The 16,992-nt window shown below is 34.3% G+C and overlaps 2 protein-coding genes across 2 annotated transcripts; both read left to right on the top strand.

Annotated features, from left to right (window-relative positions):
- Window positions 1–2,594: 2,594 nt before the first annotated feature.
- LOC142239936 (uncharacterized) lies at window positions 2,595–4,679 on the top strand. Its single transcript, XM_075311671.1, has one exon. It carries the CDS (start codon window positions 2,595–2,597, stop codon window positions 4,677–4,679), a length of 2,085 nt encoding a protein of 694 aa, XP_075167786.1.
- An 87-nt stretch (window positions 4,680–4,766) lies between these two features.
- LOC142239935 (uncharacterized) lies at window positions 4,767–7,121 on the top strand. Its single transcript, XM_075311670.1, has one exon. The coding sequence runs from the start codon at window positions 4,767–4,769 to the stop codon at window positions 7,119–7,121; it is 2,355 nt and encodes a 784-aa protein (XP_075167785.1).
- The last annotated feature ends 9,871 nt before the right edge of the window (window positions 7,122–16,992 follow it).

Here is a 16,992-nt window from a genome sequence, read left to right as displayed (position 1 = left end):
AAAAAATTGAAAAATCCACCCAAATCCTAAAAAAATTTAAATTTTTATATGAAAAACTTATTTTGGCCATATCTCCTAAACTAAGCGTCCTATGGCGAAAAGGACGATAATTCGTGACCACCCTCAAAAAATTAAAAAATCCACCCAAAACCTAAAAAAATTGAAATTTTTATATGAAAAACTTCTTTTGGCCATATCTCCTAAACTAAGCGTCCTAGAGCGAAAAGGACGATAATTCGTGACCACCCTCAAAAAATTGAAAAATCCACCCATAACCTAAAAAAAGTTTAATTTTTATATAAAAACTCCTTTTGGCCATATCTCCTTAAATATGCGTCCTATAGCGCAAAGGACGATAATTCGTGACCACCCTCAAAAAATGCAAAAATCCACCCAAAACCTAAAAAAATTGAAATTTTTATATGAAAAACTTCTTTTGGCCATATCTCCTTAAATATGCGTCCTAGAGCGAAAAGGACGATAATTCGTGACCACCCTCAAAAAATTCAAAAATCCACCCAAAACCTAAAAAAATTGAAATTTTTATACGAAAAACTTCTTTTGACCATATCTCTTTAAATATGCGTCCTAGAGCGAAAAGGACGATAATTCGTGACCACCATCAAAAAATTGAAAAATCCACCCAAAACCTAAAAAAAATGAAATTTTTATATGAAAAACTTCTTTTGGCCATATCTCCTTAAATATGCGTCCTACAGCGAAAAGGACGATAATTCGTGACCACCATCAAAAAATTGAAAAATCCACCCAAAACCTAAAAAAATTGAAATTTTTATATGAAAAACTTCTTTTGGCCATATCTCCTTAAATATGCGTCCTACAGCGAAAAGGACGATAATTCGTGACCACCCTCAAAAAATTCAAAAATCCACCCAAAACCTAAAAAAATTGAAATTTTTATATGAAAAACTTCTTTTAGCCATATCTCCTTAAATATGCGTCCTAGAGCGAAAAGGACGATAATTTGTGACCACCATCAAAAAATTGAAAAATCCACCTGTTCGTGAAAAAACCAACATATTCCTCTTTATAATTACTTCAAAATTTTTAATTTGTTAATTTTCTAATAATTTGTTTTAATTTACAAAACTTATTTTTTTAAGTTGTTTATTTAATTCAAAATTATCTAATTATGCTACAATATTCAACATGAGTGTAAATCTGTCTGCTTCCACATAACTAACATAATTTCCTTTATTCTTACCTTTGATCGTTTCAAAATATAAACTTAGCTTTTTGCAATCATTTGTTTCTCATATAAATATTTCTGATATCACTAGTGTTGTTATTATCATGTGCTCTCTGAGAGTTAACAGTACAGACAAAGCTTTTGCATACTATATTGTTGCTAGTTTCTGCACTCAGTGTGTGTCGGAACATATAGTACATTTACAACTTTACTCTCTCGGTATAGCTTTATTAAAAACTATTATACAATTTAAAAAACAAATAGCTTCTATGGTACCGATGGTGAGTGAGGGGATAAATGTGTTATATGAGTTGATATGCTGGATAATTTTTATTTTTTGTTGACTCTCACTGTAATAATAATTTGAATCTAGCAGAGAAACATTAGGCTTCTTGAGATTACTTTAGCATTTTTTTAATTCTTCTTTTTTTGGACACCGAAGCAGACAGATCACCAGCTTTGATAAGTATTGTGACTGGTATAAGGAAAATAAAATTTGCGGTTCTTTTTTTTATAACTCTGCTCTAATTCTTATTTCTTGATATTGATTTTTTTCTTGTTTGAAATAATTTCCTTTCTTTACGTACATTGTTGGTGCCGAAACCCGGGAAGTCTAGTCATTAGATTTCCCTCGAATTAATCCAATTGTATTATTTACTACGGTGGAAAGTAAATAAATCATTTCTTGCTTAATTATTGTGATAGCGTGATTTTTTGTGAAACGTGATTCTTGGTTTTTGCAAGGTGAAATATATAAATCATGAATTCTTTGGACCAATTTATTCAAATGCAGCGTGATTTGTATTCAATTTTGGTGAAATATGAGAAACGATTCGACGATAGAGATTCTTCCGGAAGAACTCCAGGTTATTTGCACACACTTGTCCAAAGAATTGATGATGTGTTTAATAATTTTGAGACCCAGCACAATGAAATTTTGTTGCAAGTGCATGACAGTGGTATAGATGCAGCCGATGTTCCTTATTTGAAAGATGACTTTTATTACGATTTTTCTGAACAATATTTTTCGTTTAAAGGTAAATTAATTGACACATTGTCTCACAACTCGGTTGCATTTTCCCCATTATCAAGCACTACTGTGGCAAGTGGAAATCGTGCTGATACTACTATTGGTGTAGACACCAAACTACCGAAAATTTCTTTACCTTCTTTTTCGGGAGACTATATGGAATGGATACCTTTTCGTGATATATATGTCTCCCTTGTGCATGGCAATGAATCATTAACAAAGATTCAGAAATTCTATTATTTGAAAGGCACACTTTCAGGTGAGGCCGCGAACTTGATAAAAACGATTTCTGCCACATAGGCAAACTACGAGTCCGCGTGGGCTACTTTAGAGTCACGCTACCACAATAAAAGGATGATTGTTGGACATTTGGTGGGTAAACTTTTCGGAATCCAAAAGTCTGACGGTGGGTTCCAGTCCATTAAAATGTTGTTGGATTCCACAAAGGAATGTCTATCCTCTTTGAAAAATTTAGGTGTGAACACACAAACATGGGATCCACTCTTAATTCATTTGACCGCTCAGAAATTGGACATTCAGACGCGACGTGATTGGGAACATTCTTTGCGGTCATCGACCGAAATCCCATCACGTTCTGAAATGTTTGATTTTCTGGAAAGGACATTCCGAACATTGGAATCCATTCAAGACAGTTTCCCATCTGTGGTCAAACAAGAACCATCAAAACCGAAACAATTTACATCGGGAAGAAAGACATCTGTCCATTCTGGCAAATTTGTGAAACAAGATTTGATAAAATGTCCATATTGTGAAAAATCTCATGTACTTTCGAAGTGTTATAAATTCTTGGCTCTTACATTTGCTTCACGGAACAAATTTGTATTAGATAAGGGCATTTGCCGGAATTGTTTGACGAGCGGACATGTCATATCCAATTGTGGGTCACCCTTTCGCTGCATTATATGCAAGGAACAACACCACACCGTTCTACACCCGGACGGACATAACAACTCTCGTGTGGAGATAAACAATGCTCCATCCACATCAAGTGGTTGTGGACAGGGTGTTACTCAAATGGCTTCTCATAACGTGTCTTATTTTCAGTACGTTTTGCTATACACAATTCGTCTTAAAGTTAAGACAAATCATGGCATGTTTGCTTTAAGAGCTCTTTTGGATCCAGGATCCCAAGGAAGCCTTATTACCGAATCTGCCGTACAACTTTTAGGGCTAAGGAGAATTAGATCACATTGTCAAGTCATTGGTATCGGTAATGGCCACTCCGATTTGTCGAAATATGCAGTTGGTCTTGATTTGATCTCCATGGCGGATATGCCTGTAATTTCTTGTGTTGCGTTGGTGCTCCCTAAACTTTCTTCATATTCACCAACACCGTCTTCACGGTATATATCACTTCCTGATAATGTGGCAGATAGTTTAGCGGACCCATATTTTTATAAATCTGACAAGATCGACATGATTCTTGGATCAGATGTTTGTTCGAAAATAAAGATTCCAGCTGAATCTTTTGTTCATGACGGATTCTTTTTTCAAAATACCTATTTCGGTTGGGTCTTTTCTGGTTCGACTGAACCACTGTCTGCAAATAGGGTCCATATACATACAGCGAACTTGGAATCTATTCTAAAGTCTTTTTGGGAACAAGAAGATATATCTTCTGATAGGGATTTGACATGGGAGGAATCAGCTTGTGAAGCTCATTTTACAGCTACCTCGAGTATGTCAGAATCGGGCCGATACATGGTCCAATTACCATTTAGAAATCTTCTTCGTAATGGTGTTCTTCCAGATGTTGATAATAATGTTACGAGTGCTTTTAAGCGTTTGCGACAGCTAGAAATATCATTTTCTAAGCGTCCGCAATTTGCTGAGGCTTATAAGTCTTTCATGAGGGAGTATGAGTCTTTGGGCCACATGTCCAAAGTCGGTACATACCCTCAAGATACTCGTAGGGTATCTTATTTCTTACCACATCATGGTGTATTTAAGGAAAATAGCACCACGACAAAACTTAGGGTTGTTTTCGATGGCAGTAGCCACATGGGTGAAAGCAAGTCTTTAAATGAACTTCTTTCCCCCGGACCTGCTCTTCAAAATGATTTGCCTTCAGTCATAACGCAATGGCGGCGGCATAGAATATCTTTCAGTGCAGACATCGAGAAAATGTTTCGACAGATCGATGTCTGTCCTGAACACCGCAAATTTCAGCAAATCCTTTGGAGATACGATCCTTTTCAGGAAATATCAATTTATGAACTCAATACGGTGACATATGGCACCGCATCTGCCCCGTACTTGGCAATAAGAGTTCTCCAGAAATTATCAAATGATTATTGTTCTGAATTTCCTGGAGCGTGTAAAGTTCTTTTGACTGATACATACGTTGACGACGTGTTATCAGGGGCGGACTCTTTGGAAGAGGCATTTCTTCTACATAAGAATTTATGTGCTCTTTAGGCTAAGGGGGGTTGTAGGCTTCGCAAATGGGTAACGAACTCAAATGATCTTTTAAGTCGAATTCCTGTGGATTACAGGGATCCTTCGATGACTATTGATTTCGACCGCGGGAGCACGGTAAAAACCCTTGGCGTTCGTTGGAACACATGGGATGATAGCTTTTCTTTCAAAATAGAGCTGCCTCATGCGAGCTCTGTTACTAAGCGATCTATATTGTCAGAATCGGCCAGTATTTATGACCCCCTAGGATGGTTAACTCCATCAACTGTTGTTGCGAAGTCACTTTTCAAAACTTTATGGGAAAATGGACTTAATTGGGATGACGATATCCCAGACGAAATTAGGACGAAATGGCTTAGATTTCGTAACTCTTTTTGCGACGCTTCAACAGCAGCATATGCAGCTGTTATTTACTGTAGGAGTGAGAGTGTTGATGGTGTTGTTGTCAATATACTACAGGCAAAGTCCAAAGTCACTCCCATTAAGACAGTCACTATCCCTAGACTGGAACTATGTGCCGCTGCTCTTTCGGTTAAATTGGCAGAACGGGTGAAGAGGTCACTGAGGGATATTGAAATTGACACAATTTGTTATTGGAGTGACAGCTCCACTGTCCTAAGTTGGATAAGAAAATCCCCTTCTACTTGGTCTGTTTATGTGGCCAATCGTGTCGCAGAGATACAAAGGCTGAGCAATCCCTTAGATTGGAGGTATATACCTTCAGCTCAGAATCCGGCTGATTGTGCCTCAAGGGGTATCGGACCTAATGATTTATTAGAAAGTAAAATTTGGTGGAATGGACCAGAATTTTTACTCAAACCGGAGTCATTTTGGCCACAGAATTTGCCCAATTTATATACATGCGATGAGGCAAGAAAATCAAAGGTTATGTCCTATAATAGTAGCTCGCTATCATACCCGGAGTTGCTATTGAAATATTCCAAACTTCAAACTTTGCTTCGAGTTACCGCGCTCTGTTTTCGTTTCCTATATAATTGTCGGAATGCTTCGAAGAAGCGTACTTGTCCATTGACATTGTCTGAGACGAACGAGTCATTACTTCGATATGTGAAACTTACTCAAGGAGTTGATTTTAGGACTGAGCTGTTTGCACTTTCGACTAATGCACCACTTAAGAATACATCAATTCTTAAATTGATGCCTTTTTTGGATAAAGAAAACATTATTCGAGTTGGTGGTCGTTTAGGGAATTCTTCTCTGTCTTACGACTTGAAGCATCCAATGTTATTGTCCAAAGCCAATCCATTGTCAAGTCTTATTATATCGGACGCTCATGGGAGAACATTGCATGGGGGTGTAACTTTGACTATGTCTTATGTCAATAGAAAATTTTGGATAATTTCTGGAAATACATTGGCTAAGACTATTATACGAAATTGTATTCCATGCTTTAAGTATACGGCCAAAACAAGTCAGCAAATCATGGGCAATTTACCTAACGTGCGACTAACCGTCACAAGACCTTTCAGCCATAGTGGGGTTGATTATGCCGGTCCCATTTCTATTAAAACTTCTTCTTTGCGGACAGCATCAACCACCAAAGGCTATATATGTCTTTTTATATGTATGGTGACAAAGGCCATACACCTGGAGGCCGTCTCTGATCTGACAACAAACGCTTTCCTAGCTGCTTTTCGTCGTTTCATATCTAGAAGGGGCTTATGTACGGATCTGTATTCCGACTGTGGAACGAACTTTGTTGGAGCGTCAAAGGAGCTCAAAGTTATCTACAATCGGAATAAGAATTCTATTTCAGCCGATCTGCATCAAGCTTTAGGTCTAATTGGGACAACTTGGCACTTTATACCACCCGCCTCGCCTAATTTTGGTGGTCTATGGGAGGCCGGTGTGAAGTCCACCAAGTATCATCTCAAACGCATTGTGAAAGACAGAATTCTTAATTACGAGGAACTTTCTACTTTGCTTTGTCAAATAGAAAGTTGCCTCAATTCTCGGCCACTTGCACCTCTATCGTCCGACCACACCAATTTTGATGCTCTTACGCCAGCGCATTTCTTAGTTGGAGAACCCACAACATGTATCCAAGAGGAGTCCTTACTAGATACAAATATTAACCTTCTTACCCGTTGGAAATGTGTGGAAAAAATGAAGCAGCACTTTTGGAAGAGATGGAGAAACGAATTTCTCAACCGCCTTCAAGCTCGGCCAAAATGGTTATGTCCCAAGCCAGAAGCTAGCGTTGGTGATTTGGTGCTGATTTCGGATGAGAGATGTGGGCCAGGACAATGGCTTTTAGGTCGTATTCAGGAAACACATCCAGGACCTGATGGACATGCTCGGGTTGTATCTGTCCTTACAAAAAACAAAATTATAAAAAGACCTATAACTAAAATCTGTTTCCTTCCAGGTGCTGAACACGAAACTCTTAAGTCCCCGCTAACTTCATCATCAAAGATATAAATCATCACATCGCAAAATATTATCTGAAAACGATGCCTATTATCCTCGCTGTGAGTCGGAGCACAGCGGAGTTCAAAATGAAACTCGACTAAAACACTCCCATCGTAGGCCATTTCGTTTTACAGGATATCCATCTCATCTTGAATTATTGTTCCATCAACTACGTCGACATTTCAACGTCTATCGGATTTTTTCATCATTATCATAATACCTAAAATCTATTTGTAAACTTCCGTTTACCAGGGGGGAGAATGTTCGTGAAAAAACCAACATATTCCTCTTTATAATTACTTCAAAATTTTTAATTTGTTAATTTTCTAATAATTTGTTTTAATTTACAAAACTTATTTTTTTAAGTTGTTTATTTAATTCAAAATTATCTAATTATGCTACAATATTCAACATGAGTGTAAATCTGTCTGCTTCCACATAACTAACATAATTTCCTTTATTCTTACCTTTGATCGTTTCAAAATATAAACTTAGCTTTTTGCAATCATTTGTTTCTCATATAAATATTTCTGATATCACTAGTGTTGTTATTATCATGTGCTCTCTGAGAGTTAACAGTACAGACAAAGCTTTTGCATACTATATTGTTGCTAGTTTCTGCACTCAGTGTGTGTCGGAACATATAGTACATTTACAACTTTACTCTCTCGGTATAGCTTTATTAAAAACTATTATACAATTTAAAAAACAAATAGCTTCTATGGTACCGATGGTGAGTGAGGGGATAAATGTGTTATATGAGTTGATATGCTGGATAATTTTTATTTTTTGTTGACTCTCACTGTAATAATAATTTGAATCTAGCAGAGAAACATTAGGCTTCTTGAGATTACTTTAGCATTTTTTTAATTCTTCTTTTTTTGGACACCGAAGCAGACAGATCACCAGCTTTGATAAGTATTGTGACTGGTATAAGGAAAATAAAATTTGCGGTTCTTTTTTTTTATAACTCTGCTCTAATTCTTATTTCTTGATATTGATTTTTTTCTTGTTTGAAATAATTTCCTTTCTTTACGTACACCACCCAAATCCTAAAAAAATTGAAATTTTTATATGAAAAACTTCTTTTGGCCATATCTCCTTAAATATGCGTCCTAGAGCGAAAAGGACGATAATTCGTGACCACCCTCAAAAAATTCAAAAATCCACCCAAAACCTAAAAAAATTTAATTTTTATATGAAAAACTTCTTTTGGCCATATCTCCTTAAATATGCGTCCTAGAGCGAAAAGGACGATAATTCGTGACCACCATCAAAAAATTGAAAAATTCACCCAAAACCTAAAAAAATTGAAATTTTTATATGAAAAACTTATTTTGGCCATATCTCCTAAACTAATCGTCCTAGAGCAAAAAGGACGATAATTCGTGACCACCCCCAAAATATTCAAAAATCCACCCAAAACCTAAAAAAATTGAAATTTTTATATGAAAAACTTATTTTGGCCATATCTCCTAAACTAAGCGTCCTAGAGCGAAAAGGACGATAATTCGTGACCACCCTCAAAAAATTCAAAAATCCACCCAAAACCTAAATTAACTGAAATTTTTATATGAAAAACTTATTTTGGCCATATCTCCTTAAATATGCGTCCTAGAGCGAAAAGGACGATAATTCGTGACCACCCTCAAAATATTCAAAAATCCACCCAAAACCTAAAAAAATTGAAATTTTTATATGAAAAACTTCTTTTGGCCATATCTCCATAAATATGCGTCCTAGAGCGAAAAGGACGATAATTCGTGACCACCCTCAAAAAATTCAAAAATCCACCCAAAACCTAAAAAAAATGAAATTTTCATATGAAAAACTTCTTTTGGCCATATCTCCTTAAATATGCGTCCTAGAGCGAAAAGGACGATAATTCGTGACCACCATCAAAAAATTGAAAAATCCACCCAAATCCTAAAAAAATTGAAATTTTTATATAAAAAACTTATTTTGGCCATATCTCCTTAAATATGCGTCCTAGAGCGAAAAGGACGATAATTCGTGACCACCCTCAAAAAATTCAAAAATCCACCCAAAACCTAAAAAAAATGAAATTTTCATATGAAAAACTTCTTGTGGCCATATCTCCTTAAATATGCGTCCTAGAGCGAAAAGGACGATAATTCGTGACCACCATCAAAAAATTGAAAAATCCACCTAAATCCTAAAAAAATTTAAATTTTTATATGAAAAACTTATTTTGGCCATATCTCCTAAACTAAGCGTCGTACAGCGAAAAGGACGATAATTCGTGACCACCCTCAAAAAATTCAAAAATCCACCCAAAACCTAAAAAAATTGAAATTTTTATATGAAAAACTTCTTTTGGCCATATCTCCTTAAATATGCGTCCTACAGCGAAAAGGACGATAATTCGTGACCACCCTCAAAAAATTCAAAAATCCACCCAAAACCTAAAAAAATTGAAATTTTTATATGAAAAACTTCTTTTAGCCATATCTCCTTAAATATGCGTCCTAGAGCGAAAAGGACGATAATTTGTGACCACCATCAAAAAATTGAAAAATCCACCCAAATCCTAAAAAAATTGAAATTTTTATATGAAAAACTTCTTTTGGCCATATCTCCTTAAATATGCGTCCTAGAGCGAAAAGAACGATAATTCGTGACCACCCTCAAAAAATTCAAAAATCCACCCAAAACCTAAAAAAATTTAATTTTTATATGAAAAACTTCTTTTGGCCATATCTCCTTAAATATGCGTCCTAGAGCGAAAAGGACGATAATTCGTGACTACCATCAAAAAATTGAAAAATCCACCCAAATCCTAAAAAAATTGAAATTTTTATATGAAAAACTTATTTTGGCCATATCTCCTAAACTAAGCGTCCTAGAGCAAAAAGGACGATAATTTGTGACCACCCTCAAAATATTCAAAAATCCACCCAAAACCTAAAATTTGAAATTTTTATATGAAAAACTTATTTTGGCCATATCTCCTAAACTAAGCGTCCTAGAGCGAAAAGGACGATAATTCGTGACCACCCTCAAAAAATTCAAAAATCCACCCAAAACCTAAAAAAACTGAAATTTTTATATGAAAAACTTCTTTTGGCCATATCTCCTTAAATATGCGTCCTAGAGCGAAAAGGACGATAATTCGTGACCACCCTCAAAAAATTGAAAAATCCATCCAAATCCTAAAAAAATTGAAATTTTTATATGAAAAACTTCTTTTGGCCATATCTCTTTAAATATGCGTCCTAGAGCGAAAAGGACGATAATAAACAAATCCTAAAAAATTGAAATGTTTATATGAAAAACTTCTTTTGGCCATATCTCCTAAACTAAGCGTCCTAGAGCGAAAAGGACGATAATTCGTGACCACCCTCAAAAAATCCACCCAAAACCTAAAAAAATTGAAATTTTTATATGAAAAACTTCTTTTGGCCATATCTCCTTAAATATGCGTCCTAGAGCGAAAAGGACGATAATTCGTGACCACCCTCAAAAAATTGAAAAATCCACCCATAACCTAAAAAATTGAAATTTTTATATGAAAAACTTCTTTTGGCCATATCTCCTTAAATATGCGTCCTAGAGCGAAAAGGACGATAATTCGTGACCACCATCAAAAAATTGAAAAATCCACCCAAATCCTAAAAAAATTGAAATTTTTATATGAAAAATTTCTTTTGGCCATATCTCCTAAACTAAGCGTCCTAGAGCAAAAAGGACGATAATTCGTGACCACCCTCAAAATATTCAAAAATCCACCCAAAACCTAAAAAAATTGAAATTTTTATATGAAAAACTTATTTTGGCCATATCTCCTTAAATATGCGTCCTAGAGCGAAAAGGACGATAAATCGTGACCACCCTCAAAAAATTCAAAAATCCACCCAAAACCTAAAAAAACTGAAATTTTTATATGAAAAACTTATTTTGGCCATATCTCCTTAAATATGCGTCCTAGAGCGAAAAGGACGATAATTCGTGACCACCCTCAAAATATTCAAAAATCCACCCAAAACCTAAAAAAATTTAAATTTTTATATGAAAAACTTCTTTTGGCCATATCTCCATAAATATGCGTCCTAGAGCGAAAAGGACGATAATTCGTGACCACCCTCAAAAAATTCAAAAATCCACCCAAAACCTAAAAAAAATTGAAATTTTTATATGAAAAACTTCTTTTTGCCATATCTCCTTAAATATGCGTCCTACAGCGAAAAGGACGATAATTCGTGACCACCCTCAAAAAATTCAAAAATCCACCCAAATCCTAAAAAAATTGAAATTTTTATATGAAAAACTTCTTTTGGCCATATCTCCTTAAATATGCGTCCTACAGCAAAAAGGACGATAATTCGTGACCACCCTCAAAATATTCAAAAATCCACCCAAAACCTAAAAAAAATTGAAATTTTTATATGAAAAACTTCTTTTTGCCATATCTCCTTAAATATGCGTCCTACAGCGAAAAGGACGATAATTCGTGACCACCCTCAAAAAATTCAAAAATCCACCCAAATCCTAAAAAATTGAAATTTTTATATGAAAAACTTCTTTTGGCCATATCTCCTTAAATATGCGTCCTACAGCAAAAAGGACGATAATTCGTGACCACCCTCAAAATATTCAAAAATCCACCCAAAACCTAAAATTTGAAATTTTTATATGAAAAACTTATTTTGGCCATATCTCCTAAACTAAGCGTCCTACAGCGAAAAGGACGATAATTCGTGACCACCCTCAAAAAAATGAAAAATCCACCCAAAACCTAAAAAAATTGAAATTTTTATATGAAAAACTTCTTTTGGCCATATCTCCTTAAATATGCGTCCTATAGCGAAAAGGACGATAATTCGTGACCACCCTCAAAAAATTCAAAAATCCACCCAAAACCTAAAAAAATTGAAATTTTTATATGAAAAACTTCTTTTGACCATATCTCTTTAAATATGCGTCCTAGAGCGAAAAGGACGATAATTCGTGACCACCCTCAAAAAATTGAAAAATCCACCCAAAACCTAAAAAAATTGAAATTTTTATATGAAAAACTTATTTTGGCCATATCACCTTAAATATGCGTCCTAGAGCGAAAAGGACGATAATTCGTGACCACCCTCAAAAAATTCAAAAATCCACCCAAAACCTAAAAAAATTGAAATTTTTATATGAAAAACTTCTTTTGGCCATATCTCCTTAAATATGCGTCCTAGAGACATATCTCCTTAGATATGCGTCCTAGAGCGAAAAGGACGATAATTCGTGACCACCCTCAAAAAATTGAAAAATCCACCCATAACCTAAAAAAATTTAAATTTTTATATGAAAAACTTCTTTTGGCCATATCTCCTTAAATATGCGTCCTATAGCGCAAAGGACGATAATTCGTGACCACCCTCAAAAAATTCAAAAATCCACCCAAAACCTAAAAAAATTTAAATTTTTATATGAAAAACTTCTTTTGGCCATATCTCCTTAAATATGCGTCCTACAGCGAAAAGGACGATAATTCGTGACCACCCTCAAAAAATTCAAAAATCCACTCAAAACCTAAAAAAAATGAAATTTTCATATGAAAAACTTCTTTTGGCCATATCCCAAAACCTAAAAAAATTGAAATTTTTATATGAAAAACTTATTTTGGCCATATCTCCTAAACTAAGCGTCCTAGAGCGAAAAGGACGATAATTCGTGACCACCATCAAAAAATTCAAAAATCCACCAAAACCTAAAAAATTGAAATTTTTATATGAAAAACTTCTTTTAGCCATATCTCCTTAAATATGCGTCCTAGAGCGAAAAGGACGATAATTTGTGACCACCATCAAAAAATTGAAAAATCCACCCAAATCCTAAAAAAATTGAAATTTTTATATGAAAAACTTCTTTTGGCCATATCTCCTTAAATATGCGTCCTAGAGCGAAAAGGACGATAATTCGTGACCACCCTCAAAATATTCAAAAATCCACCCAAAACCAAAAAAAATTGAAATTTTTATATGAAAAACTTCTTTTGGCCATATCTCCTTAAATATGCGTCCTAGAGCGAAAAGGACGATAATTCGTGACCACCCTCAAAAAATTCAAAAATCCACCCAAAACCTAAAAAAAATGAAATTTTCATATGAAAAACTTCTTTCGGCCATATCTCCTTAAATATGCGTCCTAGAGCGAAAAGGACGATAATTCGTGACCACCCTCAAAAAATTCAAAAATCCACCCAAAACCTAAAAAAAATGAAATTTTTATATGAAAAACTTCTTTTGACCATATCTCTTTAAATATGCGTCCTAAAGCGAAAAGGACGATAATTCGTGACCACCCTCAAAAAATTGAAAAATCCACCCAAAACCTAAAAAAAAAATGAAATTTTTATATGAAAAACTTCTTTTGGCCATATCTCCTTAAATATGCGTCCTACAGCGAAAAGGACGATAATTCGTGACCACCATCAAAATATTGAAAAATCCACCCAAAACCTAAAAAATTGAAATTTTTATATGAAAAACTTCTTTTGGCCATATCTCCTTAAATATGCGTCCGAGAGCGAAAAGGACGATAATTCGTAACCACCCTCAAAAAATTCAAAAATCCACCCAAAACCTAAAAAAAATTTAATTTTTATATGAAAAACTTCTTTTGGCCATATCTCCTTAAATATGCGTCCTAGAGCGAAAAGGACGATAATTCGTGACCACCATCAAAAAATAGAAAAATCCACCCAAAACCTAAAAAAATTGAAATTTTTATATGAAAAACTTATTTTGGCCATATCTCCTTAAATATGCGTCCTAGAGCGAAAAGGACGATAATTCGTGACCACCCTCAAAAAATTCAAAAATCCACCCAAAACCTAAAAAAATTGAAATTTTTATATGAAAAACTTCTTTTGACCATATCTCTTTAAATATGCGTCCTAGAGCGAAAAGGACGATAATTCGTGACCACCATCAAAAAATTGAAAAATCCACCCAAAACCTAAACAAAAATGAAATTTTTATATGAAAAACTTCTTTTGGCCATATCTCCTTAAATATGCGTCCTACAGCGAAAAGGACGATAATTCGTGACCACCATCATAAAATTGAAAAATCCACCCAAAACCTAAAAAAATTGAAATTTTTATATGAAAAACTTCTTTTGGCCATATCTCCTTAAATATGCTTCCTACAGCGAAAATGACGATAATTCGTGACCACCCTCAAAAAATTCAAAAATCCACCCAAAACCTAAAAAAATTGAAATTTTTATATGAAAAACTTCTTTTGGCCATATCTCCTTAAATATGCGTCCTAGAGCGAAAAGGACGATAATTTGTGACCACAATCAAAAAATTGAAAAATCCACCCAAATCCCGAAAAAATTGAAATTTTTATATGAAAAACTTCTTTTGGCCATATCTCCTTAAATATGTGTCCTAGAGCGAAAAGGACGATAATTCGTGACCACCATCAAAAAATTGAAAAATCCACCCAAATCCCAAAAAAATTGAAATTTTTATATGAAAAACTTTTTTTGCCCATATCTCCTTAAATATGCGTCCTATAGCGCAAAGGACGATAATTCGTGACCACCCTCAAAACATTCAAAAATCCACCCAAAACCTAAAAAAATTGAAATTTTTATATGAAAAACTTCTTTTGGCCATATCTCCTTAAATATGCGTCCTAGAGCGAAAAGGACGATAATTCGTGACCACCCTCAAAAATTTCAAAAATCCACCCAAAACCTAAAAAAATCGAAATTTTTATATGAAAAACTTATTTTGGCCATATCTCCTAAACTAAGCGTCCTAGAGCGAAAAGGACGATAATTCGTGACCACCCTCAAAAAATTCAAAAATCCACCCAAAACCTAAAAAAATTGAAATTTTTATATGAAAAACTTCTTTTGGCCATATCTCCTTAAATATGCGTCCTATAGCGAAAAGGACGATAATTCGTGACCACCCTCAAAAAATTCAAAAATCCACCCAAAACCTAAAAAAATTGAAATTTTTATATGAAAAACTTCTTTTGGCCATATCTCCTTAAATATGCGTCCTAGAGCGAAAAGGACGATAATTCGTGACCACCCTCAAAAAATTCAAAAATCCACCCAAAACCTAAAAAAATTGAAATTTTTATATGAAAAACTTCTTTTGACCATATCTCTTTAAATATGCGTCCTAGAGCGAAAAGGACGATAATTCGTGACCACCCTCAAAAAATTCAAAAATCCACCCAAAACCTAAAAAAATTGAAATTTTTATATGAAAAACTTCTTTTGGCCATATCTCCTTAAATATGCGTCCTACAGCGAAAATGACGATAATTCGTGACCACCCTCAAAAAATTCAAAAATCCACCCAAAACCTAAAAAAATTGAAATTTTTATATGAAAAACTTATTTTGGCCATATCTCCTAAACTAAGCGTCCTAGAGCGAAAAGGACGATAATTCGTGACCACCCTCAAAAAATTCAAAAATCCACCCAAAACCTAAAAAAATTGAAATTTTTATATGAAAAACTTCTTTTGGCCATATCTCCTTAAATATGCGTCCTATAGCGCAAAGGACGATAATTCGTGACCACCCTCAAAAAATTCAAAAATCCACCCAAAACCTAAAAAAATTGAAATTTTTATATGAAAAACTTCTTTTGGCCATATCTCCTTAAATATGCGTCCTAGAGCGAAAAGGACGATAATTCGTGACCACCCTCAAAAAATTCAAAAATCCACCCAAAACCTAAAAAAATTGAAATTTTTATATGAAAAACTTCTTTTGACCATATCTCTTTAAATATGCGTCCTAGAGCGAAAAGGACGATAATTCGTGACCACCCTCAAAAAATTCAAAAATCCACCCAAAACCTAAAAAAATTGAAATTTTTATATGAAAAACTTCTTTTGGCCATATCTCCTTAAATATGCGTCCTACAGCGAAAAGGACGATAATTCGTGACCACCCTCAAAAAATTCAAAAATCCACCCAAAACCTAAAAAAATTGAAATTTTTATATGAAAAACTTCTTTTAGCCATATCTCCTTAAATATGCGTCCTAGAGCGAAAAGGACGATAATTCGTGACCACCCTCAAAAAATTCAAAAATCCACCCAAAACCTAAAAAAATTGAAATTTGTATATGAAAAACTTCTTTTGACCATATCTCTTTAAATATGCGTCCTAGAGCGAAAAGGACGATAATTCGTGACCACCCTCAAAAAATTCAAAAATCCACCCAAAACCTAAAAAAATTGAAATTTTTATATGAAAAACTTCTTTTGGCCATATCTCCTTAAATATGCGTCCTACAGCGAAAAGGACGATAATTCGTGACCACCCTCAAAAAATTCAAAAATCCACCCAAAACCTAAAAAAATTGAAATTTTTATATGAAAAACTTCTTTTAGCCATATCTCCTTAAATATGCGTCCTAGAGCGAAAAGGACGATAATTTGTGACCACCATCAAAAAATTGAAAAATCCACCCAAATCCTAAAAAAATTGAAATTTTTATATGAAAAACTTCTTTTGGCCATATCTCTTTAAATATGCGTCCTAGAGCGAAAAGGACGATAATTCGTGACCACCCTCAAAAAATTCAAAAATCCACCCAAAACCTAAAAAAATTGAAATTTTTATATGAAAAACTTATTTTGGCCATATCTCCTTAAATATGCGTCCTAGAGCGAAAAGGACGATAATTCGTGACCACCATCAAAAAATTGAAAAATCCACCCAAATCCTAAAAAAATTGAAATTTTTATATGAAAAACTTATTTTGGCCATATCTCCTAAACTAAGCGTCCTAGAGCAAAAAGGACGATAATTCGTGACCACCCTCAAAATATTCAAAAATCCACCCAAAACCTAAAAAAATTGAAATTTTTATATGAAAAACTTATTTTGGC

Source organism: Haematobia irritans, chromosome 5 (genome assembly GCF_050003625.1).
Source record: "Haematobia irritans isolate KBUSLIRL chromosome 5, ASM5000362v1, whole genome shotgun sequence".
In the NCBI taxonomy this organism is placed as follows: Eukaryota; Metazoa; Arthropoda; class Insecta; order Diptera; family Muscidae; genus Haematobia; species Haematobia irritans.
Note: the sequence above shows the minus strand (reverse complement) of the source record. Positions and strands in the feature narration are given on the sequence as shown.